The sequence below is a fragment of the Chiloscyllium punctatum genome, chromosome 48 (assembly GCF_047496795.1).
Source record: "Chiloscyllium punctatum isolate Juve2018m chromosome 48, sChiPun1.3, whole genome shotgun sequence".
Taxonomy (NCBI): domain Eukaryota; kingdom Metazoa; phylum Chordata; class Chondrichthyes; order Orectolobiformes; family Hemiscylliidae; genus Chiloscyllium; species Chiloscyllium punctatum.
Window position 1 is genome coordinate 61,213,375 of NC_092786.1, and position 24,199 is coordinate 61,237,573.

At 44.1% G+C, this 24,199-nt stretch overlaps 1 protein-coding gene across 2 annotated transcripts in view; it reads left to right on the forward strand.

Annotated features, from left to right (window-relative positions):
- The window catches only part of LOC140469119 (long-chain fatty acid transport protein 2-like), a 43,492-nt gene extending 21,218 nt beyond the window's left edge, over positions 1 to 22,274 (forward strand). For both annotated transcript variants that reach the window (XM_072565417.1, XM_072565416.1), the window contains exons 2-10: positions 2,101 to 2,304; positions 2,645 to 2,803; positions 5,957 to 6,081; positions 8,951 to 9,145; positions 12,232 to 12,322; positions 13,645 to 13,843; positions 14,623 to 14,720; positions 15,948 to 16,078; positions 16,750 to 22,274. In XM_072565417.1, coding sequence (XP_072421518.1) covers positions 2,101 to 2,304; positions 2,645 to 2,803; positions 5,957 to 6,081; positions 8,951 to 9,145; positions 12,232 to 12,322; positions 13,645 to 13,843; positions 14,623 to 14,720; positions 15,948 to 16,078; positions 16,750 to 16,926 — 1,379 coding nt within the window. In that variant the 3' untranslated portion in view covers positions 16,927 to 22,274. The remainder of the gene's footprint in view (positions 1 to 2,100; positions 2,305 to 2,644; positions 2,804 to 5,956; positions 6,082 to 8,950; positions 9,146 to 12,231; positions 12,323 to 13,644; positions 13,844 to 14,622; positions 14,721 to 15,947; positions 16,079 to 16,749) is intronic.
- The last annotated feature ends 1,925 nt before the right edge of the window (positions 22,275 to 24,199 follow it).

Sequence of the window (24,199 nt, forward strand, 5' to 3'; positions counted from 1 at the left end):
AACACCAGCATTCCCCACCCCCAACACCAGCATTCCCCACCCCCAACACCAGCTCGTGTAATCTCCTGAGGAGGTCATTACAGTTCCTCACTGTGGCACGTCAATGAGTTGAGCATCATACCCCGTTCTTATGAAGGCATCCTTGAGTACTTCCAGGTGCCTGTCGTAGATGACGACATGTTGAAAAATGTCCATATTACAGAGGAGGAAGTGCTGGATGTCTTGAAATGCATAAAGGTGGATAGATCCCCAGGACCTGATCGGGTGTACCCGAGCACTCTGTGGGAAGCTAGAGAAGTGATTGCTGGGCTTCTTGCTGAGATATTTGTATCGTTGATAGTCACGGGTGAGGTGCCGGAAGACTGGAGGTTGGCTAATGTGCCACTGTTTAAGAAGGGTGGTAAGGACAAGCCAGGGAACTATAGACCAGTGAGCCTGACCTCGGTGGTGGGCAAGTTGTTGGAGGGAATCCTGAGGGACAGGGTGTATATGTATTTGGAAAGGCAAAGACTGATTAGGGATAATCAACATGGCTTTGTGCGTGGGAAATCATGTCTCACGAACTTGATTGAGTTTTTTGAGGAAGTAACTAAGGTGATTGATGAGGGCAGAGTGGTGGGCATGATCCATATGGACTGTATGCCCATCTATATGGGCAAACCTGCCTTCTAAATCTTAATTCAGTTGTGAATGGGCACATTGCTGGCTGGGTCAGCACTAATTGCTTTTTGAACCGTTTCAGTCCATGTGGTGTAGATTGACCTACAGTGCCCTTCGGGAGGGAATTGCAAGATTATAACCCAGCGACACTGAAGGAACAGTGATAAATTTCAAGGTCAGGATGGTGAGTGGACTTGAGGGGAACTTGCAGAGAGTGATCTTCTCATGTATCTGCTGCCCCAATCCTTCTAGATGGAAGTGGTCATGGATTTGGAAGGTGCTATCTGAGGATCATTGGTGAAAAAGTCCTGCAGTGCATCATCTAAATAGTACTCACTGAGTGTCAGTGGTGGAGTGAATGGGTTCTTGTGGATGTGGTGCCAATCCAGCGGGCTGCTTTGACCTGGATGGTGTCAAGCTTCTTGAGTGTTATTGGAACTGCACCCAGTTAGACACACACAGTGCATTCCATCATACTCCTGACTTGTGCCTTGTAGAAGGTGGACAGGATTTGGGAATCAGGAGGTGAGTTATTCACCACAGTATTCCTAGCTTTTGTCTTACTATCGTATCAACTGTGTTTGTATGACAAATTCAGTTAAGTTTCAGGTCAATGGTAACCCCAAGGATATTGATAATGCGGGATTTGGTGATGGTAACACCATTGAATGTCAAGGGGTGATGTGGACACTGGCTCTTATTGGAGATGGTCATTGCTTGACATTTGTGTGGTTTGAATGTTGCTTGCCACTTGTCAGCACAAGACTGGATATTGTTCAGATATTGTTGCATTTGGATACAGATTGCGTCAGTATCTGAGAAGTTGCGCATGGTGCTGAACATTGTGCAATCACCAGTGAACATCCTCATTTATAGAGTCATAGAGATGTACAGTATGGAAACAGAACTTTCAGTCCGACTCATCCATTGTACCAGCCTCCACCACTTCCTCTGGCAGCTCATTCCATACACACACCACCCTCTGGGTGAAAAAGTTACTCCTTAGGTCCCTTTTAATTTTTTCCCCTCTCACCCTAAACTTATGGTCTCCAGCTTTGGACTTCTCCAGTCCAGGGAAAATACTTTGTCTGTTTATCCTACCCATGCCTATCATAATTTTATAAACCATCTATGAGGTCATCCCTCAACCTCTGACACTCCAGGGAAAACTTTCCCCTTGTAAGTGATTTTTCAACATTATTCTGAATTTTTTTACAGAAAACTCTTTTAAACTACAAACCTTGTTGCGAGCTTTTCAATCGATCACTAGAAATTCAAGCTTCTAAAAAAGGTTTTGGCATATACAGACATTTATAAGCTGTTATAAGATTGTGATATGTACTCTCTGTCAGCATCATATATCCTGTGTTACATTTGGAATAGGGTCACTATAGACAAACTGATCTGTACACAGTGAATGTTGATTTCTGTCTTTTGCAGACTTGAGGTGCTCTGTGGAGGATGTGCTGCCCAGTATAAGAGAAGAGAATGTCACTGTTTTAATTTTGGATGACAAGTGTACCACAGAAAGCATTGGGAAAGATGAGATTCAAGCTGCATCTGACCAGCCATTACCTCTATCCCTCCGATCGCACGTTACCTTCAAAACCCCCTTTACCTATATCTATACGTCTGGAACAACAGGTATCTCTACTTATTCTAAAATAGGCACAGTTTTCCCACTCTCTCATATTCTGTAATTATTACATTTTTATTAGGTATTTTGTGTCCTTGTACCTGAGACAATTTTGCTACTGCAGGAAAATATGCCTGTTCTTAGTGATAATTTGATTTTGACTGTCTGAGATGAGCTCAGTTACACTGACTGCTGTGACATACAAGAGGATAAATATCAAATCTTTTTAATGGCACAGTGTAATGGGTCTTCGGGATTGCTTTATGCTCCAGCTGTTTGTACTGAATTGGAGAATTTCAAATGATGGGTCTAATGTGATCCAACTCTTTTTTTTGTTTGGGTTTAAAGGTTTACCCAAAGCTGCCATCATCACTCACGCTCGGGTACATCGCATGGTCTCCTTCATTATGACTTGTGGTATCCAAAGCAATGATGTGATTTATACCACTCTGCCTCTTTACCACAGTGCTGGTTCCATAATTGGAATTTGTGGCAGCATTTACGCAGGTAGGTTGTCGAATTTAAATTTGCTCCTTTATGGTTTTTACCCTGTTGCATGGCCTTGGGATGGTCTAAACTCCTTTGCTGTTCTTTGTTCCCTCAGCTGTTTGAAATAAGGTTCTTGAAACTGCTGAGGAAAAGGTGACTGACTTTGGTTAATAGTATAACATTTTGTTAATAATCAGCCTAGAGATCAGGATTAAAAATTTCTCTTTATCTGTCCTTCCATTTGTTTATTTACCAGCCAATGGGTCTTTGGAATGTAGAAAAATGTGTGTGTGTGTGTGTGTGTGTAGACGTCAAGAGGGACTTCAGGAAAGATGTTTAAAGAAGGGAGGAACTACAGAACTCGAACCACAGAGTGACAGGCAGTTCCAAGAGCGGAGAGGGAGAATGTGAAAAGATTTTAGGTTTGCCGAGTAATTTCAGCACCAGATTGGTGTAATCCTGGATATGAAAGGCTTCAAAAATTTATCCCTGGTAACTCTCCCAGTCTCCCATCTGCTAGAATGAGAGATGGCAGAATTCTCAAGGTGTTAACATTTTGAAAACTACCCTTTAATGCCAACTGCTTAAAATAATTTTGTGGTGGGCCTTGACATTTTTAAAAAATCATACTGTCCTTTCATTTTACATTTTGCTTAAAAATCGTCTCCCGTATTCAACAGATTTGAAGAAATGAGTCATGCTCCTGTGGTTTCCACCATGTCGAGTTGAGTTGAGATCAAGAGCAGAACCTTCTGTTTCTGGAGGTGGTGGGAAGGGCACTTAATTCGACACAGTGTTGGTGGTGCACCCATCCCCTGCTGCCTTCCAAACCTCCAACAGGACAGTCTGACTATTCCCTGTAACCACCTGAGACCCTAAAGTGTTTGATTAAGAAACACTTACAGGCCTGAGCCTGCCCAGCTGGGGTTAAACCAGCTGCAGGAGGGTCTGACACTGTTCAGTTTACCCAACAGTTGCTGCCCTCGGGGTAACTTGTCACCTTGTGATGGGGTGGATGTCCCCTGACCTAAGGCAGTCAGTGATTTACCAGCTGGATATTGTGTGCCAACTGGGAGCCAACCTTCTTCCCCTGTTTCTATGTTCCCTGCCCCCTCGCTCCTAAGAACCTTGACCCCATCACTGCCCTCAGTCCATGGTGCTGGAACTCTGGGGGCACTCTGCCAGCAGGACCCACAGCTTCCTTGGTGGTGGTCATTGATTTTGCTGACTTCTGACTGATTGACAGCTATCACTGGGCAGGACTCTGTCCCTGGGGTCATGACCCCAGCTGATGTTATTACTGGACGTGTTGAATCCCAGACTGAAGCTTGTTCTATCATGATCATATTTTGTTTTGGTTTGAGTTTAATGAAGTCAATTCTTACTGAAGTTGGAGATTTTGTTTGAACAATAAAACATAAGTTTGTAGAAATTAAGATAAAATAGAATAAATCAAATGATTGTCTCACAAATTTAAGAATGTCTAAACACACAGTAAAAGTATAATTCCATTAATCCCAAAATACACTGTTTTATGTTCCAAAGCAATCCCTGTACAATACAAAAAAGCGTCCTTTTTACAGTACTCACGCCAAAGAAAAAATCCTAACATCTTGAGAAGCTTAAGGTAACTATTACCTTAACTCCTAGACTGGCAATACTAGCTTCTTTCTGAAGCTATCATTCATGTGAACCTAAACATACCTAACTTCAAGTAAGCTCTTCAGGACTTTTTCCCAACACTTCTGGTTTGGTACTATCACTAACTCTTCACTCTAAGGAATTTAGGTTTTGCTATATTCTCCCCTTCTCAGTAGCACTGTTCTATATAAACATCTCCATCGAGAGACGTTAGTGAACTGCCCAAAAACAGAGTTAAAGCAACAAAAAAGCTCTGTCTCTCTATCTCTCTCTCTCTCTCTCTCTCTGTGGAAAAGTAACTCTCTCAAACTGTCTTAAAATAAATTACCATGGTTACAGAAATAATTACAATTTAATTAATTTCCGATCCACAGAAAATCCAACAGTGACTAACGCAAAATCTAAAACAGAAGCTTAAAATAAATGACTGTGTGAAGTTTGCACATTCTCCCCGTGTCTGTATGGGTTTCATCTGGGTGCTCCGGTTTCCTCCCACAATCCAAAAATGTGCAGGTTAGGTGAACTAGCCATGCTAAACTGCCCATAGTGTTCAGGAATGTGTAGGTTAGGTGCATTAGTCAGGGGTAAATGTAAAGTAATAGGGTAGGGGAAAGGTGTGGGTGGATTACTCTTCAGAGGTTCAGTGTGGACTTGTTGGGCCGAATGGCCTGTTTCTGCAGTGTAGGGATTCTATGATTCTATGAAAATATATTTAAATTAGACTGTTTGTGTCCCTCACTCAAAAGCCTATCAGAGACCTTGTGATTGATTGGGGTGAGGGACGGTGGGTAATAAGATTCTGTTACAGAGATGGGCAGGGGCTTACACACCACATTCTGCTTGAGACTGACATCCTCAATCTTTGTTCATGTCCCTGTGGTTTAACTCATTGTTGGCCAGCCTCTGCTTGGTGTGGCCTGGAAACCCCGCTGAGACTCTGCTCTGCCACTCTACAGCAATGGGGTAAAAACAATGACTGCAGATGCTGGAAAGCAAATACTGGATTAGTGGTGCTGGAAGAGCACAGCAGTTCAGGCAGCATCCAACGAGCAGCGAAATTGACATTTCGGGCAAAAGCCCTTCATCAGGAACAAAGGCAGTGAGCCTGAAGCATGGAGAGATAAGGCTTCAGGCTCACTGCCTTTGTTCCTGATGAAGGGCTTTTGCCCAAAATGTCGATTTCGCTGCTCGTTGGATGCTGCCTGAACTGCTGTGCTCTTCCAGCACCACTAATCCACTCTACAGCAATGCCCAGCATCCTGGAGGGAACTGCTACAATACATCCACCCCTAGGTCCTTGGAACCATTTCAGGAATGGGGATGGTGGCAGCAAACTGCTCCAACCATGAGCTGGTTGGTGGTTGGTATATCAGCATATACAATAGTCGTAACATTGAATAAACAGCTGCTTTTGCTAGGGGGCAATAAATGTTACTTACAATAATTGCTCCCATTTTATTGTGAGATAATCTGGGAATGCAGAAAATTGGAGAAGAATCTTGTTTCTATTTCATTCCTTTTCTCTGACAGGGGCAACTGTTGTCTTGCGCCATAAGTTTTCTGCCAGCCAGTTCTGGGATGACTGCCGGAAGTATGATGTCACTGTTATCCAGTACATTGGGGAGGTGTTACGCTATCTCTGCAACAGTCCAAAGGTAAATGTAACCACAGATGTTGGTCATGTGACAGACCCCACACCTTCTGGTTGTCATTATCACTGGGAAAAATATTCCAGCAGCAAAGAGAATCCATGTGATTGGAGCAGGACATCCTTCCCCTCCACTATTGCTGTCATTGTGACCCTATCTATACCAAATGATTCCCAACCAAGAAATTCTGTTCTATGAAACCCCTTTACAATAAAGATTTGTTGGTGACTGTCATTATTTAATGTGGTGTTGGAAGGCAGGACATTTTTTTAAAAAGACTTTTCCTCTTCTGTTCTTCAGTTAAAAAACTTCAGAATTTCTCTTGCTGTTTTTGGAGCTACTTTTGGACAACGGCGTCATCAAGTTTGACAGGTTCAGAAAAGATTTACAAGGATGTTGCCGGGTTGGAGGGTTTGAGCTATAGGGACAAGCTGAATAGGCTTGGGCTGTTTTCCCTGGAGCGTCGGAGGCTGAGGGGTGACCTTGTAGAGTTTTATAAAATCACGAGGGACACAGATAGGAGAAATAGACAAGGTGTTTTCCCCAGGCTATGGGAGTCCAGAACTAGACGGTATAGATTTCAGGTGAGAGGGAAAAGATATAAAAGGGACCTAAGGGGCAACGTTTTCACCCAGAGGGTGGTACATGTATGGAATGAGCTGCCAGAGGAAGTAGTGGAGGCTGGTACAATTACAACATTTAAAAGGCATCTGTATGGGTATATGAATAGGAAGGGATATAGGCCAAATGCTTGCAAATGGGATTTGATTAATTTAAGATATGTGGCCGGCACGAATGAGTTGGATCGAAGGGTGAGTTTCCGTGTTGTACATCTCTGTGACTCTAAGTTTTGCACAATAGTCAGAAAGCCGAAGCTCTGGCAATGAGGCAATCTGGACAGAGGCTGATGCTGAAATAAACGTATCGTAGAATTATAAAGAATGGAAAACAGACTTGTTGGTCCAACTCGTCCACGCTGACCACGTTTCCCCAAACTAGACTAGTCCAACTCACCTGCGTTTGGCCCATGTCCCTTTAAACCTTTCCTATTCATGTACCTATCCAAATGTCTTTTAAAAATTGTAACTGTACCTGCATCTACCACTTCCTCGGGGGGGTTTATTCCACATACGAATTATCCTCCTGTCCCTTTTAAATATTCTCCTCTCACCTTAAAAATATGCCCTCTAGTTTTGAACTCCCCCACCCTAGGCAAAAGACCTTTGCTATTCACCTTAACTGTGCCCCTCATGATTTTATAAACATCTATAATGTTCTCCCTCAACCTCCTAAACTCCGGTGAAAAAAGTTACAGCCTATCTAACGTCTCTTTATAACTCAAACCCTCCAGTACTGGCAACATCCTTATAATTTTTTTCTAACCCTCTCCAATTTAATAATTTCCTTCCTATAGCAGGGCAACCAGAACTTGACACATTATTCCAGGAAAGGCCTTACCAACATCCTGTACAAGCTCAACATGATGTCCCAACTCCAATACTCAGTGGTCTGAGTTAAGTGTGCAGCAACTTAATGATCTAACTTATCCACTTTTTAAATTGAATTTGTTGGGTGCATTTAACACATTTCCCAGGGTCTGTGGCATCATCCTGTCAGGTGAAGACATGCACAAGTGGGAAATGTATCAGGATCTGGTCTGGTTATGATCTTTGAGGAGCACACTGTGGCTGGGAGCTGCAGGTATGTTCCTGAGGAGCTCCCAGCCTGGAGTTTCCTTCCTCCTCTTTTCAAAAGCGGGTGGTGTTTGAGTGAAGCAAAAGGTTTCATGTTCCATGGGGATTTCACAGTTTGCAGCAATCCTGAAAGTAAATGGAATCAGCCTTTTATAAAAAGTACAAAGTGATGAATTTAAGTTTGTCCTTAATGTGGCTAGATGTTGCTGCTTCCCCCTCAGATGGGTGTGTGGAGTACAGGTGATAAATGTTGACCACTCAGTGATGTCCACATTGTGCTAAAGAGTAGGTTTTTTTTAGAGACCTAAAAATCTCAATCATTTCCCTTGGACTCTGTGGCAGCAGCAGAACAGCTGTGGAGAGTGAGCTGGGCAGGGGGCTTATCAAAGACTGCTGAACATTAAATTGTAATCTTCTATTTTTCTAGTTTATATTAAGAAGGACTTTTAGTATTAACTATTACCTTGTTTCTTTATATTCCACTTATTCTATGAAGGTAACCTTAATTGTTTAACTCTGTTTCTCTTACTACTTTGTACCTGGGTGTTTCTGTGCCTAAGGAACTTTGTATCTAAGATGGTGTCGTGTGTGGCGACATTACACACATTTCACTGTACTCTTGTGCTTGAGTACGTGTGACAATAAAATCTAAATGGAAAGCAGGTTTTCTGGAAGCTGTCAGGGGCGATTTGCCTGGAGTTGTACTGGCTATAGCATAGCTGGCCAGGCTGAATGGACCACCTCAGAAAATGCTCCTGAAGCTGCTGCCCGCAGTCTCTCTGATTCATTAGAGCAAAGGCTCCTAACTCACACAAACGAACAAAAGACTTTCTGTCAGGACAGCTTCTGACTTAAAATTAAACTTGAAAATGTTCCCATAACATTGTTCCTGTACTTCTCATTGCTGGAGATCATGGCACTAGAAAGAGGAACTTGCAAAATGTTACAGCTTTCACAACCTACAATGTCACAAAGTGTTTTGATGGCCAGTGCAGGTCTGTTACAATCGCAGTGTATGGAATGTGGCTCAAACAGGTTCCCCTTTTCACTGAATGGTGCTGGATTCTGGGTGAGCCAGTTACAGTTCCCTAGCTTTTGCAATTCCACATTCGAATACAAAGTCTAGTTTTTCTTGTAAATTAAAAAAAAATCTTGTTTTAATGATTGCAATTTGTTTGTAGAAAAGCAACGATAAGGATCACAAGGTGAGGATGGCTTTGGGGAATGGTGCACGGCCAGATATCTGGAAAGAGTTTTTAAATCGTTTTGGAAATATCCAAGTTTGTGAGTTTTATGGTGCCACAGAAGGAAATGTTGGATTTTTTAACAATACGGGCAAAATCGGTGCATCGGGGAGGATCAACGTTTTGACCAGGGTAAGAAAACAAGTTATCCTTTTATCCAAATGTGTGGTTAATAGATACACAGAAATTAGAAACAATTAATAGTGAAAATGAACATTTCCTGCAACTCAGTCCTTGTTTCATCAGCTATAGTTACACTGTTGAAGTGTGAAATGATTCTGTCACTCTCTGCTAGACCTCACTGGATCTAAGCCCCTCTTCATTTCCGGACACAGTAGACCAAATGGCCTCCACCTGTGCAGAAATTATTTTGAGAGTTCTCGGTCTTCGCATGACAACCTTCTTCCTTCCTTGTTTTGCATCCATTCTTCTGTCACTCATGCAGACCTCATCAGCACAACTTGAAAATGGTGCAGTGTTGCCTGTGTTCCTGTGGTAGGAGAACTATTGGAGGGATGGTGCAGAGTAAAGCTCCTTCCATTCTCATCCACCAACTCTGCCTCGATCAAGTCCCACGTTAATTGAATCGAGAGCAGAGTGTGCTGTAAAGTACTCTTTGGCCGAGAAATTTAATTGCACCATTCCTATTTCACAGGCTTTAAACAGGTACTAACAACAAACATAGAACATAAAACATTACAGCACAGTACGGGCCCTTTGGCCCTCAATATGGTGCTGACCTGTTAAACCAATCTGAAGCTTCCCTCTAATACTGTGTATTGTTGTTCCCTTTGACGTTTGGCATTCTTCCATTTGTCCTGATGACTGCAAGGCAAAAAGCTTTGACATCTTGTCTCTTTTCTCATGCTGTGATTAAGAAACTCAGAAACTCAGTGTTGACACAGATCAAGGGCCTGGGGCAGTGTTCTTTATCACAGTTGTATTCCTGAATCATTTAAATCCATTTTAATCGTGAATTTGCTGTGGTGCCCAGCACCATGTGAGCAAGCACCTGCTATACACCTGCTACCACCTCTCGCTCTCTCAATTACCCTGACACAAATCATGCTTTTTCACACTCACTGACTTGTGTGTTTGCCAAATCAAATTGCTCAGTATTGCATGGTCCTCAATCTCAGATTGATCCTCTGCTTCATCCATGTGATATTTCCATTTGTCACAGTGAACCTCTGTGTTTCTCAGTGACAGACCATGTTGAGCTGTGGGCCCTCACTTTTCAAAGGCCAGGTTTTGGTGATTAGAGCTGAGCAAATTAATATTATGCAGTATGATACTTCGATCAGGCAGTTTGAGTTCTTTTCAAATCTTAATGGAATTTAGCAGTTATTTATTTATCTTTTTGGAATAAGATTTTTATTTGTGATGGAAAAGATTATGCCTTGTACCTAGTGTCAAATGTTAATTGCATTTAATTGGGTATGAAATTATATACTGCTGGAACTGTTTTAGGAATTGCCTGCGTTCAAGAGCAGATTGCAAAAGGAAATGTTGATTGGAGGAGGACAATAAGTAATGGGTGTCACTAAATAGAAGCTTCTAGGAAGAGTAGACTGAAATTTTAAGTTGATCCCTGGGGGTGAAGGGCTTTATCTGATGAAGGATGGGTAACAATTTCTGACCATGCCATGAGCAATATTTTAAACAGTTTTCTTGAACTGGAACATCAGTAACTTCCTGATTGACAGCGTGGGCCGTTGCCTTGGAATTTGGCCTCCTAAAAAAAGTTATCCCTTTAAAAACCATACCAAATTCATCTGACATTATCAACAATTTTATTCTTTATGGTTCTTCATACAAACCCATTCTTCAAATTCCTGTATTGACTCTTTATGTTGGAGTTTTGATTATCCTCCCAAATTTTAGTAAAAGCCATTGTGATTGGATGCTGAAGAATTAGACTGGTTTTTGTGGTTACTGTACATTGTGTTTATGAGGGATGTTGATCCAATGATAAGTTCCAGTTAATAATTCACCGATATTCTACAGAAGTCTGACCTTTGTCCTAAACAATCTTGATTTTATGACACAAGCTCTCCAGGATTCATGTCCAAAGTCTAAAGTCCTGCTGCCTCCATGTGTTTGTGTTTTGTGGGTGAAGAGGGGAACCAAAGAGGGAGGGAGGAGGGGTGCAGCATAGTATGATGGGAGTGTGGATAAGCCAGTGGGTCAATGTGGGTCGCTGTTCTGGGTCATCACAATGTGGAGGAGCCGGGGTTGGACTGGGGTGTACACAGTTAAAAATCACACAACACCAGGTTATAGTCCAACAGGTTTAATTGATGAAGGAGCAGCAGTCTGAAAGCTAATGCTTCCAAATAAACCTGTTGGACTGTAACCTGGTGTTGTGTGATTTTTAACTTTTTTCTGGATTGTGTAATCCTTCATGTGAGGGAAATGTTAATTTGTTTTGTAAAACCACCAATTCTGTTGTAAAATTTTCACTGCTTTTTGAGACTACCAAGATGTAAGAAATCTGTTGCGCTTCAGGGGCAGCTACAAGATCAATGCCCCCATCCCCTCATTCCTGATGAAGAGCTGCTTGACTGCTGTGCTTTTCCAGCACCACACGTTTTGACTTGATGCCCCCTCCCTCCACCAAGCTGACCAGGAGCTAAAAGGCACAGTTCCACTTTGTCAGAAATACTAAACAATAACAGCTCCAACTTTCTCCAGCAGATCATTTCCCCGCACTAGCCATCAGTATGGGCTCAGAAACAGCGATTGGCCGTTTTATATTAGCTAAAGGGCCTTTAGTGCTGGATGGGCGTGGTCACCAGGAACTGAGTACAAGCTGTCCAGCTTCTGATTGAAGGTCATTGACCTGAAACAATAACTTTCTTTCTCTATCCATGGATGCTGCCTGATTCACTGAGTATTTCTGAGATTTTCTGCATTTATTTAATATCCCCAGCATCTGGAATACTTGCTGTTGATCCCACCACCACCAGAGAAAAGTGAGATCTGCTGGGTCAAGACTTCTGCATTCTGCCCCCATTGACCATTTTGAAATGAAGTTTTCCTAATTCCACTGTTTGTAAGGACTGATCTATTGTGTCTTTGGTTCCTCATTTTTAAGAATTTATCTCTTTAGTTGCTCCATCCTGCATTCAAATACTGTAACATGAATGTGATCCTGTAACATGAATGTGATCCTGTGGCCTTGACACTAAGCCAATCCACTGGGGTTTTCTCCTCAGATGTTCATGCCATTTCGCCTGATTAAATATGATGTTGACCGGGAAGCACCTGTACGAGATGCCAATGGTCATTGCATTGAAGTTGCTAAAGGTAATGGTTTGCTGGTGAGATATTCCTCTGTAATCTTCCTCCCTCCACACAGAGCTTCAAGTTTAATTGATAAGAACCTGTCTCTATGTCTGGGAAAACTGAACAAATAGTAACAAAATTCTTCTGGTTAAATCTTGTTCAGTTGGAAATTAACATCTGCATGAGATTCAAATCATTGTTGCTCAGTAGCAACAGTGTGTCCATCTACAAGATGTACTGCAGACATTCACCAAGGCTCCCTCGATGGGTACAATATGAAACCTCTGCCAACTTTTAAGGAGTCAGGCAGCAGATAAACAGGACCACCACAATCTGCAGGTTCCACTTCAAGCCACACACCATCCTGACTTCTGAATTATCCCAGTTTCTTTCAACATAACTGGATTAGAATCCTGAAATTCCCTCCTTACTGGGCCTACCTGTAGCCTACCTGGAATTCCCTCCTCACTGGGCCTACCTGTAGCCTACCTGGAATTCCCTCCTCACTGGGCCTACCCGTAGCACATGGGCTGCAGCTGTTAAAGAAATCACCTCCCCACCACCTCCTTCAGGGACTCTGGCTATTGGCCCCGTTGGTGACATCCACATCCTATTAACACTTCTTTTTTAGATTCTGAGAGACTGAGAGCCTGGAGAATGAAGAGTAGTTGGTCTGATGTACTGAAAGTGAGAAAGTAATATTTCCTAACAATTTCAATGGTTTTACAGTTTTTATACACTGGCCTTTAATAAATACTGCTAAAGGTACTCTGAATACCAGCCTGACTCCTACGCAAGGTCCTTATTGCCAAACATTGTGAATGTTTCTTTCCAAGATAGGTAGAAGACACAAAATGTAATCAGAAAATGGTAACGTTGAATTACATTGTTTCTTTTGACCAAATCTGTTTTGTAATTAGAATCCCTCTATGACAAATTTTCTACAAGATTTCATGTTGCTTTTTGCCAGATCATCTGTGGAATTACTTTATAACAATACATTTTGTAATTTAGAAATAAGTTAAACATAAAATGCTGATCATTTCACGGGAAGTCTTTCAATGTGTGTGAAGACAAAAGGCAAGTTTTGGTCGCAGGTTGCCCTCCCTCTGATCTGATCTCATGAATGCGACTCTTCCAGAGCTCTCTCCCTTTCCAGGAGTTTGTGTTTCCAACTTAGTTTTGCTTTATGATTTTATTTTTACATCATTTGTTGTTTTAAAAATCGCTGCAAGTTTATGTGTTGTGCTAGAGGTTTTGAATTATACTGAAAGGTTGTAATGTTATGATATTAATAACTCAGGGAACATCGCAGAGCTTTTTTGACATTTGTGTCTCGGCAGGAGAGACTGGACTTCTCATCGCGAAAATTACATCCAAATCCCCGTTCACTGGGTATGCAGGGAATAACGCCCTAAGCAATCAGAAGCGTCTGAGAGATGTGTTCTGCAAAGGAGACCTTTACTTCAACAGTGGAGACCTCATGATGCTTGACAATGACAATTTCATCTACTTCAAAGACAGAATTGGAGACACATTCAGGTCAGAGGCACATAGGGCTTTGACCCAAACTGATGACCTGCATTTTCTATATCTTCCAGATCCTCTGCTTCAAATATTCATCAATGGAATTGTAATTATTTTAAAACTTTCCTTTGAAAGTGAAATTTAGTATATACCCCAAATCCCTAACGATCAAAGTGAGTCCAGTGCATGAACAGCTTGGAAACAAGAACTTTACCCCACTACACTGATGTCTTACGATTGTTCAAGTTGTTAGATAGATAAAACTAAAGTGTCTACAAGGATCTGTTTCTGATAGTGAGTGTTTCATTCGCACAGACTGTGTCCTTTTAATACCTAGGTAGAAAGGGGAGGATTTTCTATCATTTTTGAGGGAACTCCGTTTTATCTCGGATAATATATGGTGCTTCCCTGTCCTGTTTCCCATCGGGAATGTGAGACTGTATGTTCAGTTATTAGGATTTCCCATTTTGGGAAATGCAATCTCTGACCCTAATTCCTGACACCTGGAAGTGTGTTGCTTTGTAAAGCTTTTGAGATTCACGTGAAAATCCAAAGAGAAATACAGTAACTGAATAGTTTTTCTAAGATAAAGGTTGGAAATGCCGGATTTCTCACTCCGAAATGATGCAAGGGTCAGATTGGGAAGGATTGTTGAAGGGTGTTTATTTGTGTGTTTTGAGGTCATTAGCAAGTTGATGCAGCCCAGTCAAAACTGAATGAAAGTAACTTGAGTGAGTCTGTGGCTCTGAGTGTTTTAACTCACTTGTTTGTTTTAATTGCGGTTTTGTGTTTAGATGGAAAGGGGAGAATGTATCCACCACTGAGGTGGCTGATATTCTGTCGGTGCTGGATTTTATTCAGGAAGTCTGTGTTTACGGAGTGACTATTCCAGGTATGAGACATACTGTGGAACAGATATCTGAAATCATCTACTTTGTGAACAAACTAACCCTTCACCACTCTGTGTCCTTGTAAACATCCCAGCTCCAAGCTCCCTTTCCCCTCTGGTTTCTAGATGTGCCACTCCCTCCCAAATCCATTCCCATCCTTCCCAAAACTCTCATGTTTGAATTAGTCCAATCAGGTTTCTGCTCCTGCCACTTTACTGAACAACTTTGAACAAAGTCACAGATAATATCCTTCCATGATTGGTGAACTTTCCCTCCTTTATCCTTTCCAACTTTTCTGTAGCCTATCTCACAGGCATCACTCAGTCCTCCTCCAACTCCTCTCCATTCTCAACTCTTTGTGTTCCCTGGGGTCGGGGAGTCCAGAACTAGAGGACATAGGTTTAGGGTGAGAGGGGAAAGATATAAAAGGGATCTAAAGGGCAACATTTTCACACAGAGGGTGGTGCGTGTGTGGAATGAGCTGCTAGAGGAAGTGGTGGAGGCTGGTACAATTACAGCATTTAAAAGGCATCTGGATGGGGATATGAATAGGAAGAGTTTGGAGGGATATGGGCCATTGGACTAGATTGGGTTGGGATATCTGGTCGGCATGGACGGATTGCACCGAAGGGTCTGTTTCCGTGTTGTACATCTCTATGACTCTGCGAGTCTATGTGATCACAGCCATTGCTGCTCATTCTGTGACTTGTCTTCCTGCTGCCACACTGTGCTCCCCCCCACCAGGTCATTCCCCGATACCCCTCCTGTTTGCTGTCTACATCCTGTCCTTTGGCAAACCATCTGGAAACACACTGTCAGCTTTCATATGTCCCCTGAGTTCTACCTCCCACCCCCCCCCCCGACTAACTTTCACCCCTTTCTCCCCCTTCCCATCCTCCCCCATATCCCCCTCTTTCTTCCCTCCACCCCCCTCCTCCCCCACCCTCCGCTCTTTTAGCCTCTTCCCCTTCCCTCCCCTACTCTTCCCTCCTCCTCCTCCTTCTCTCTTCCCCCCTTCCCTTTCTCTTCCCCCCACTCCTTTTGCCCCCTTCCCATAGCAACAAATGAAAACAATATTGTCCTTTCATGTAGCTGGTAGTTTCATACTTAAAACACAATCAGCTCATGGTCAGGGTAGACGATGAATAACTTAAATGTGTCTTTTACAGTTTCTACAGGTGAGGTCTAATAACCAAAGATTTACGTTTGACTCTCTGCCTGTCTTTTAGGTCATGAAGGTAGGATAGGAATGGCTGCCATTCAACTGCGGAATGGGAGGGATTTGGATGGAGAACAACTGTATGAATATCTGAGAGCTCAACTCCCTAGTTATGCATGGCCCTGGTTTGTGAGAGAACAGGTTAGTGCTGAATAACCTGACACCACATCTCTGATCTTTTACTGGGGGGCTCAGTGATGGAGGTTCTATCCTGGAGGTCCTGCCTGTAATATATATCAAATCAGTCTGTGATATAAACTTCTCAGAGCCTGCAGTCTCCCTTCCCACTGCTTCAGTCAGGTTTTTGTCCCTCACTGGGACTGGGATCCCCCCCTCACTGGGACTGGGATCCCCCCCTCACTGGGACTGGGATCCCCCCCTCACTGGGACTGGGATCCCCCCCTCACTGGGACTGGATTCTCCACCACCCCCTCTCCCAACTAGGACTGGGACTCCCCCCCCTCCCCCTCACTGGGACTGGATTCCACCCCCCCCCCCCCCCCATCACTGGGACTGGATTTACCACCCCCCCCCCCCCCCCCAACCCCCCTCAACCCCCCTCACTGGGACTGGATTCCCCCCCCCCCCCCCCCCTCACTGGGACTGGATTCTACCCCCCTCACCAGGACTGGGGCTCCCCCTCGCTGGGGCTGAGACTGGGACTCAGGTTCCCCCCCACCCCCCTCAATGGGACTGGGGACCCCCCACTTCACTGGGGCTGGGGGCTGGAAACTGATTCAGTCTCAACTCTGAGAATGAAACAAGAGAAATCAATTCAAAAGCAGATCCTGATGATGAATTCTATTTTGCAGAAATCACTTGAGACAACGGGAACCTTTAAATACTATAAAGTGATGCTGATGAAGGAAGGTTTCAACCCAATGACTGTCCAAGAGCCACTCTACGTCCTTGATGAACAGAAAGGAACCTACATCCCATTGCACCAGGAACTCTACAACAGCATCATTGCTGGTCAAGTGAAACTGTGATTAATGTCCCTGTCCTTCTCAAGTGTCTTGATTGGCTGTTGTAGAATTGAGAAGTTTAGAGAGAAAGTGTTTCATTCTAATGTTTTATTTCTGTATAATGTGAGATATGGGGAGGGGGTGGTGGGAGTAAGTGGGAGGTGTGGTGAGTGAGATGCCATACAGACAGATTCATAGAATTACCTTCACTTGACACCTAGAGTCATAGAGGTGTACAGCATGGAAACAGACCCTTCAGTCCAACCCATTCATGCTGACCAGATATTCCAACCTAAAGTAATCCCATTTGCCAGCACTTGGCCCATATCTCTCTAAACCCTTCCTATTCATATACCCATCCAATTGCCTCTTAAATGCTGTAATTGTACCAGCCTCCACCACTTCCTCTGGCAGCTCATTCCATACACGTACCACCCTCTGAGTGAAAAACTTGCCCATTAGGTCCCTTTTTAAATTATTCCTCTTTCACCCTAAACCTATGCCCTTTAGTTCTGGGCTCCCCCACCTCATGGAAAAGACCTTGTCTATTTACCCTATCCATGCCCCTCATGATTTTGTAAACCTCTTTTGGTCACCTCTCAGCCTCCAATGCTCCAGGGAAAACAGCCCCAGCCTATTCAACCTCTCCCTGTAGCTCAAATCCTCATACCCTGGCAACATTCTTGGAAATCTTTTCTGAATCCTTTCAAGTTTCACAACATCTTTCCGATAGGAAGGACACCAGAATTGCACACAATATTCCAACAGTGGCCTAACCAATGTCCTGTACAGCCACAACATGACCTCCCAACTCCTGTACTCAATACTCTGACCAATAAAGGAAAGCCCCTGATCAATTATTAAATATTGACCAGCCTCTTGTTGACTCTTGCTGAGTTGAGTTGGGGAAATTGAGAAAGAAAAACACATTGATCAGGAGTTCACTATAGTCCGTCACAAACAATGTTGTCAGTTTAAATTATTCCCTGGTCTGTCAGTGTCTCTCTCTGTCTTGCTGCTGTTTTGTATTTCTGAATGACCTGATGCAGGCATGTTGTGATGCTCTTTCAGGGCAGAGAGAATTTGAATCTTAACCACCTGACAGCCACAAGACCACTGCTCTGCCTTTTATATCCTTACTCATTTTAAGTCTTTATTTCCTTTGCAGCAATATCTGTCGTCATTATTCACCAGTTTAAACCAGCTGTCTATCCGACCATTCCCTCAAGGAGATATGAAAGTTTTGGGTGTCCTCCCCTTTCTCTAGTTTCTCTCCTTTCCCTCACAGGTTCAGACTCTTAGTTTGATTACAGCTGCTTCATGCATGACTCTGGAATCTACTGAGTGCAAAATTAGGGGGGGCATTGGGATTCCAGGTTCTTGGACAGTTTGCACAAATCATTTTTCTGTCATTTTCAAATTATTCTCCAGTTCCCTCCTCGAGGGTGTTATAGTCACTGTCTTAACGTTGTATATGTGTTCTGGCAGCAACTAAACCAGTGGACTGTCAGTAACGGTGATTCAGATGCACAGCTCTTGCTGCAGATTTTAGCAGAATCTGGGAAATGGGTAAAATGAAATCATAAATTTCACAAAGCAAGTTGTGAATAAAATCTTCTGCATTTGCGATCAAGTTCAGAGTGAGAGACCAGCTCTAACTGACCAATGCCATATTAGTGTATCAAATTCAGAATGAGGTGTAAAATGGGTTTCAATTGATGGGACTTTGGCATCAGTCCTCAGGAAAGGAGGACTATTCTAATGGATCATGCTGGGATCAAAGTCGTGGAAATCACATAGTGAGGGCTGTGGATAGGACTTTAAACTAAATAGTGTGGGCTGGGTTCAGTTACATGGAAAATTATGGAAAAGGAGGAGAGGGATCAGCAGAAGTTAGCATTTCCAGAACAAATAATAGGCCAGAGAGAATGGAAAGGGTCAGGAATCTAATTTCAGGCTGAGCAGATAAGAGGACAGCTTTGAGAAGGCAATGCAGGACTGAGGGTGTTGTACTTAAATACACACAGTATATGAAACAAGGTGAATGAGCTTGTATTGCAGATTGACATTGGCAGGTACAATGTTGTGGCTGTCACAGAGACGGTGGCTGCAAGGGGAGCAGGGCTGAGAATTAAATCTCCAAGGATATGCATTTTACAATTACAATTGAGTAATGGTAACTACAAAGACACAAGGGAGGAGCTGGCCAGAGTTAATTGGAAGGGGAGCCTAGCAGGGAAGATGGTGAAGCAGGTTTGGCAGGAGTCAGACAGCACAGTAAGGGCAGGGTGAGGTAACCGTGGCTGACAAAGAATGCCTGGGGCAGCATAAAAACTAACGAAAAAGCAAACAACGTGGTGAAGATTATTGGAAAGCCTTTAAAAACCAGCAGATGTTAATTGAAAAAGCAATAAAGGGGAGAAGATTGAAATATGAGAGCAAGCGAGCTAGTAATATGAAAGATTGAAAGAGTTATTTTCGATATCTAAAAGGCAAAAGAGAGACGAGTGAACATTGGATGTGCAAATGAGGCTGGAGGGCAGGGTATGGTGGCAGGGGACAATATTGTGTTTCTACCCTTGAAACGTCCTTCTGGTTCAACGGACTGCAATGCACGAGTTCTGCTTTACCCCTCAGCGCCCAGTGACGATTGGACAAGCCCATATCTCGGAGGTCCGACGTCGGGACCCCGAGTCTATACAGGCCGCTGACGAATTCAGGAACACCCTTAGGGAGTACCAGGAGCCCGAACAAGCCCCCATCCCACATTTGGCCGAGGTCTTGCGGGAACTTAGGACACGGGTGGGACACTCAGTAAAGCTATACCATCAATTACAAGCCCATATCAAAGACCTAGAGGAGGATGCAGAGACGGCTCTGCAGACCCAGGGCTGGGCCCAGAGGGTTTGGAACTGGGGCCTGAATGTCAACATACACCCCTGGGTCAGAATCATCTCCCATGTCACCGTGGGGGTACAGTTACTGCTAGCTCTGGCCTGGCTCCTGGTGGCATGTCACTCATGCCGCCAACATAAGAAACGAAAGGCCAGAAAGGCCATGCTCCACGCCATGGACTCCTGGTGAGTAATCAGATACCACGAGCTCACGGGGCTCGAACTAATGTAACCATCTCCCAGGACTGTCCAAAGGCCCCATGACTGCAGCATGACGGCCGGCGGAATGTACCGGGCGGGGTAACAGCTTTTAAGATGTCGGCTTCGAGGGTGTGGACGTGGCCAACCCCTTGCCGAAAGGGGGGACTGAAGGGGAGTGATAAACCGCCCCGTGTTTACCATGGAGCAAGGCCCGCATTGGGAGAGCCAGCAGTATCCATTTTAAAGCAAACAGTATTCATTCTAAAACAGCAGCTGCCAGCCTGACCACATGATCGGGAGAAGGGGGCCCAAAGACAGATCCGAATACACACCGGACCAGACACTAGTCAGGACTCCAGGCAATGGTCATGACTCACAGATCGCAACCCACTTTATAATCTCGTCAAGGTTCCAACTGACACACACCCATAACCTGATCATGCAAAACAGTCCGACACAAAAGGCAAACACCAAACGAACAGGATGAATCTAACAGACACTTTGGAAGTAACAAAGGGGGGTGCTAGCCTCCAGCTGTCACGGAGAGACAAGCAGATAGCACCCGGACCCATTTACGTAAAGATAAACAGCACACCTTTTGTGTACGCTGCCGACTCTCCGAAGACGGCAGGAAGCTTGACATTCACACATACTCCAGCCATGATTACCACCATTCACACTCATTCATACCCAATCTCCTACATCCTGACTCATGAAGTATATAACTTGGAACATCGCATGGGGAACAGGAGAGCGATCGAGATTCGGACCTCGGTTGGTCTCCGCCGGCGTTAAACACTTTAATAAATTACCGATTGTCGAACCGCACTCTGGGCTCGGACTGAGATCATTTCATCCGCGCTAATGATTAGAAAGATTAGGGGGTGTCTCATAGAAACTTACAGGCTACTGAGAAGCTTGGAGAGAGTCATAGAGGTGTACAGCACGGAAACAGACCCTTCGGTCCAAATCCTCCATGCCGATCACATATCCCATCCTAATCTAGTCCATTTGCCAGCACCTGGCCAATATCCCTCCAAACCCGTCCTATTCATATACCCATCCAGATGCCTTTTAAATGCTGTCATTGTACCAGCCTCCACCACTTCCTCTGGCAGCTCATTCCATACATACACCACCCTCTGTGTGAAAAAGTAGCCCTTAGGTCCCTTTTAATTTTTTTTCCCTCTTTCACCCTAAACCTATGACCTCCAGCTTTGGACTTCTCCAGTCCAGGGAAAATACTTTTGTCTGTTTATCCTACCCATGCCTCTTGTAATTTTATAAACCATCTATAAGGTCATCCCTCAGCCCCCAAAATTCCTGGGAAAGTAGCCCCAGACTTTTCAGTGTCTCCCAATAGCTCAAATCTCCAACCCTGGCAACATCCTTGTAAATCTTTTCTTTCAAGTTTCACAACTTACTTCCCATAGGAGGGAGACCAGAATTGCAGCATCCCAGTAGTGGCCAATGTCCTGTACAGCCGCAACATGTCCTCCCAACTTCTGTACCCAATACACTGGCCAATAAAGGCAAGCTTACCAAATGCCTTCTTCAGTACCCTGTCTTCCTGCGATTCCTCTTGTAAGGAACCATGAACCTGCACTCCAAGGTCTCTTTGTTCAGCAACACTCCCTAGGACCTTACCATTAAGTATATAAATCCTGCTCTGGTTTGCTTTTCCAAACTGCAGCACCTCACATTTATCTAAATTAAACTCCATCTGCCCCCCCCCCCCCCCCACCCCCCATTCCATTGGCTCATCTGATCAAGATTTTGTTATACTCTGAGGTAACCTCTGCTGTCCACAACACCTCCAATTCTGGTGTCATCTGCAAACTTACTAACCATACCTCCTATATTCACATCCAAATCATTTATATAAAGTGGACTCGATTATATTTCCACGAGTCAGAGAGACTCTGACCCCAAGGCACAGCCTCTGGGTGAAGGGATGATCCTTTCCAACTGAGGTGAGGAGAAATTTCTTCAGCCAGAGTGTGGTGAATCTGTGGAAACCAGTGTCACAGTGAGCTGTGGAAGCCAAGTTGCTAAGCGTCCTTAAGACAAAAATAGTCAAGTTTTTGATTCGTCAGGGGATCAAGGGTGATAGGGAGAAGTCACAAGAATGAGCTTGAGAAATGTACCTGCCATGATCAAATGGCAGAAGTGACATGATGGGCTGAATGGTCTATTTCTGCTCCTAAAACCTTTGATTATGGTCTGAATAGATGATAGGGTGGTGTCATAGAAAATAAAGGATTTTGATAAATGGAATGTTGTCTTTGAGTCAGGTGATATTACCATGTCGTCGACCAAACATTTAACTTTAGATGTGTTTGGAATGCTCTCCTTTTCATTTCCAGAATCTTTGCTGCATTCTGACTGGGACGTACTTATTCCCTCGACTCAGATTGTACTTAGGCAGGAATTTTGGAAAATTGTCCTGTGCTTTGGTGACTGCACATGTCTTTCTGCTCTAAAGGAGGAATTTTTCTTACCCTGTTCAGAAAAGTTATTACACACCTCAGGAGTCAGTGGGTCTTGAACCCAGTCCTCCTGGCTCAGACATAGGGACACTACCATAGAAGTCCCCTTCTGCTGTTGAAACCATAATTAGTGGATTGGGTGGCTGACTGCATTTGATCTTCCATTTAGGCTCCCAGAAGCAGACTCCAGCTGTGACCAAACTTCCTCCAATGGCATCAAAGCATCACTTTTGGACAAATGTGCCAGGGTTACTGTCACTTTGTGGCATCACTCCCTCCTCAGAATTACAGCAGAGTGGGTTCTGCCTTCACGCTCCAACTCGAGCCTGTTGATCTCGACTGAGGTTCCCTCATGTAGCACAGTGCTGGGTTATAGTTCTTAGAATCCCTACAGTATGGAAACAGGCCCTTCAGCCTGACAGCTCCACACTGACTCTCCAAAGAGTATCCCACCAGCTTCATTCCCCTACCCCTATTACTCTACATTTATCCCTGATTTATGCACCTAACCTATACATCCCTGAACACTATGGGCAATTTAGCAGGGCCAATTCACCTAACCTACATATCTTTGGATTGTGGGAGGAAACTGGAGCACCCGGAGGAAACCCACCCAGACACTGGGGAACGTGCAAACTCCACACAGACAGTCGCCCGAGGTGGGAGTCGAACCTGGGCCCCTGGTGCTGTGAGGCAGCAGTGCTAACCATCGAGCCACCCCGCTGAGAGTGAAATCATCACCTTGTAAATTGCTGCATTCTGTACAACCCATTTTACAATTTGACTTCCTGAAATTTGATTAATGTGTAGGAAATGATTGCCAAGTGTTTACTAGAACAGATTTGGAGAAGTGCAATTTGTTATTCAAAAATGTCATTTGGTCATGCCACTATTTTTGTTCAAAGTTTGGGAGAAGATTTGTAGCTCGGGTGCTCGTTGTTGTGGTTCTGTTCGCCGAGCTGGGAATTTGTCTTGCAAACATTTGGTCCCCTGTCTAGGTGACATCCTCAGTGCTTGGGAGCCTCCTGTGAAGCGTTTCTGTGCTGTTTCCTCCAGCATTTGTAGTGGCCTGTCTCTGCCGCTTCCGGTTGTCAGTTCCAGCTGTCCGCTGCAGTGGCCAATACATTGGTCCAGGTCAATGTGTTGATATACTGCCGCCACTGCGCCCCCCCCCCGAGGCTCCCAACTTCATTCCTGATGAAGGGCTTTTGCCTGAAACATTAATTTTTCCTGCTGCTCGGATGCTGCCTGACCTGTTGTGCTTTTCCAGCACCACTCTAATCTTGATAAAGAGAAGCCAACCTTAGCTGCTAATTCTATTGTGGGACTGTGCTCACTGAGATGAGAAGAGGCTTGGTCACTACGGGTGGCTGCTAGGAACTGGCCTGTGGCCACGGAGATATAAATCTAGTTCCCCAGGAATCTCAGTTCCGTTGGCTGAGGTTCAAGTCTTGTTCATGACACTGGAGCGTTGCGGGGTGAGTTGCAAAGTGAGTCCCGAGAATGAGCAGGAATTGGTGAAGTCGTTTAACTAGGGAAGAGGGACTGGTCTCTGCTATTAGTTCTCTAGGCTCATGTGAAACTCAGAGTGAGATTTACTCCCATAATACCTTGTGGCATCTTTTTCTTGGATAAAGGAGATGCAGCAATGCAGATTCACAATGAGATTCTCCTCTAAGTGCGATTCACAGAAGAGATTCTATCCCACTGCCC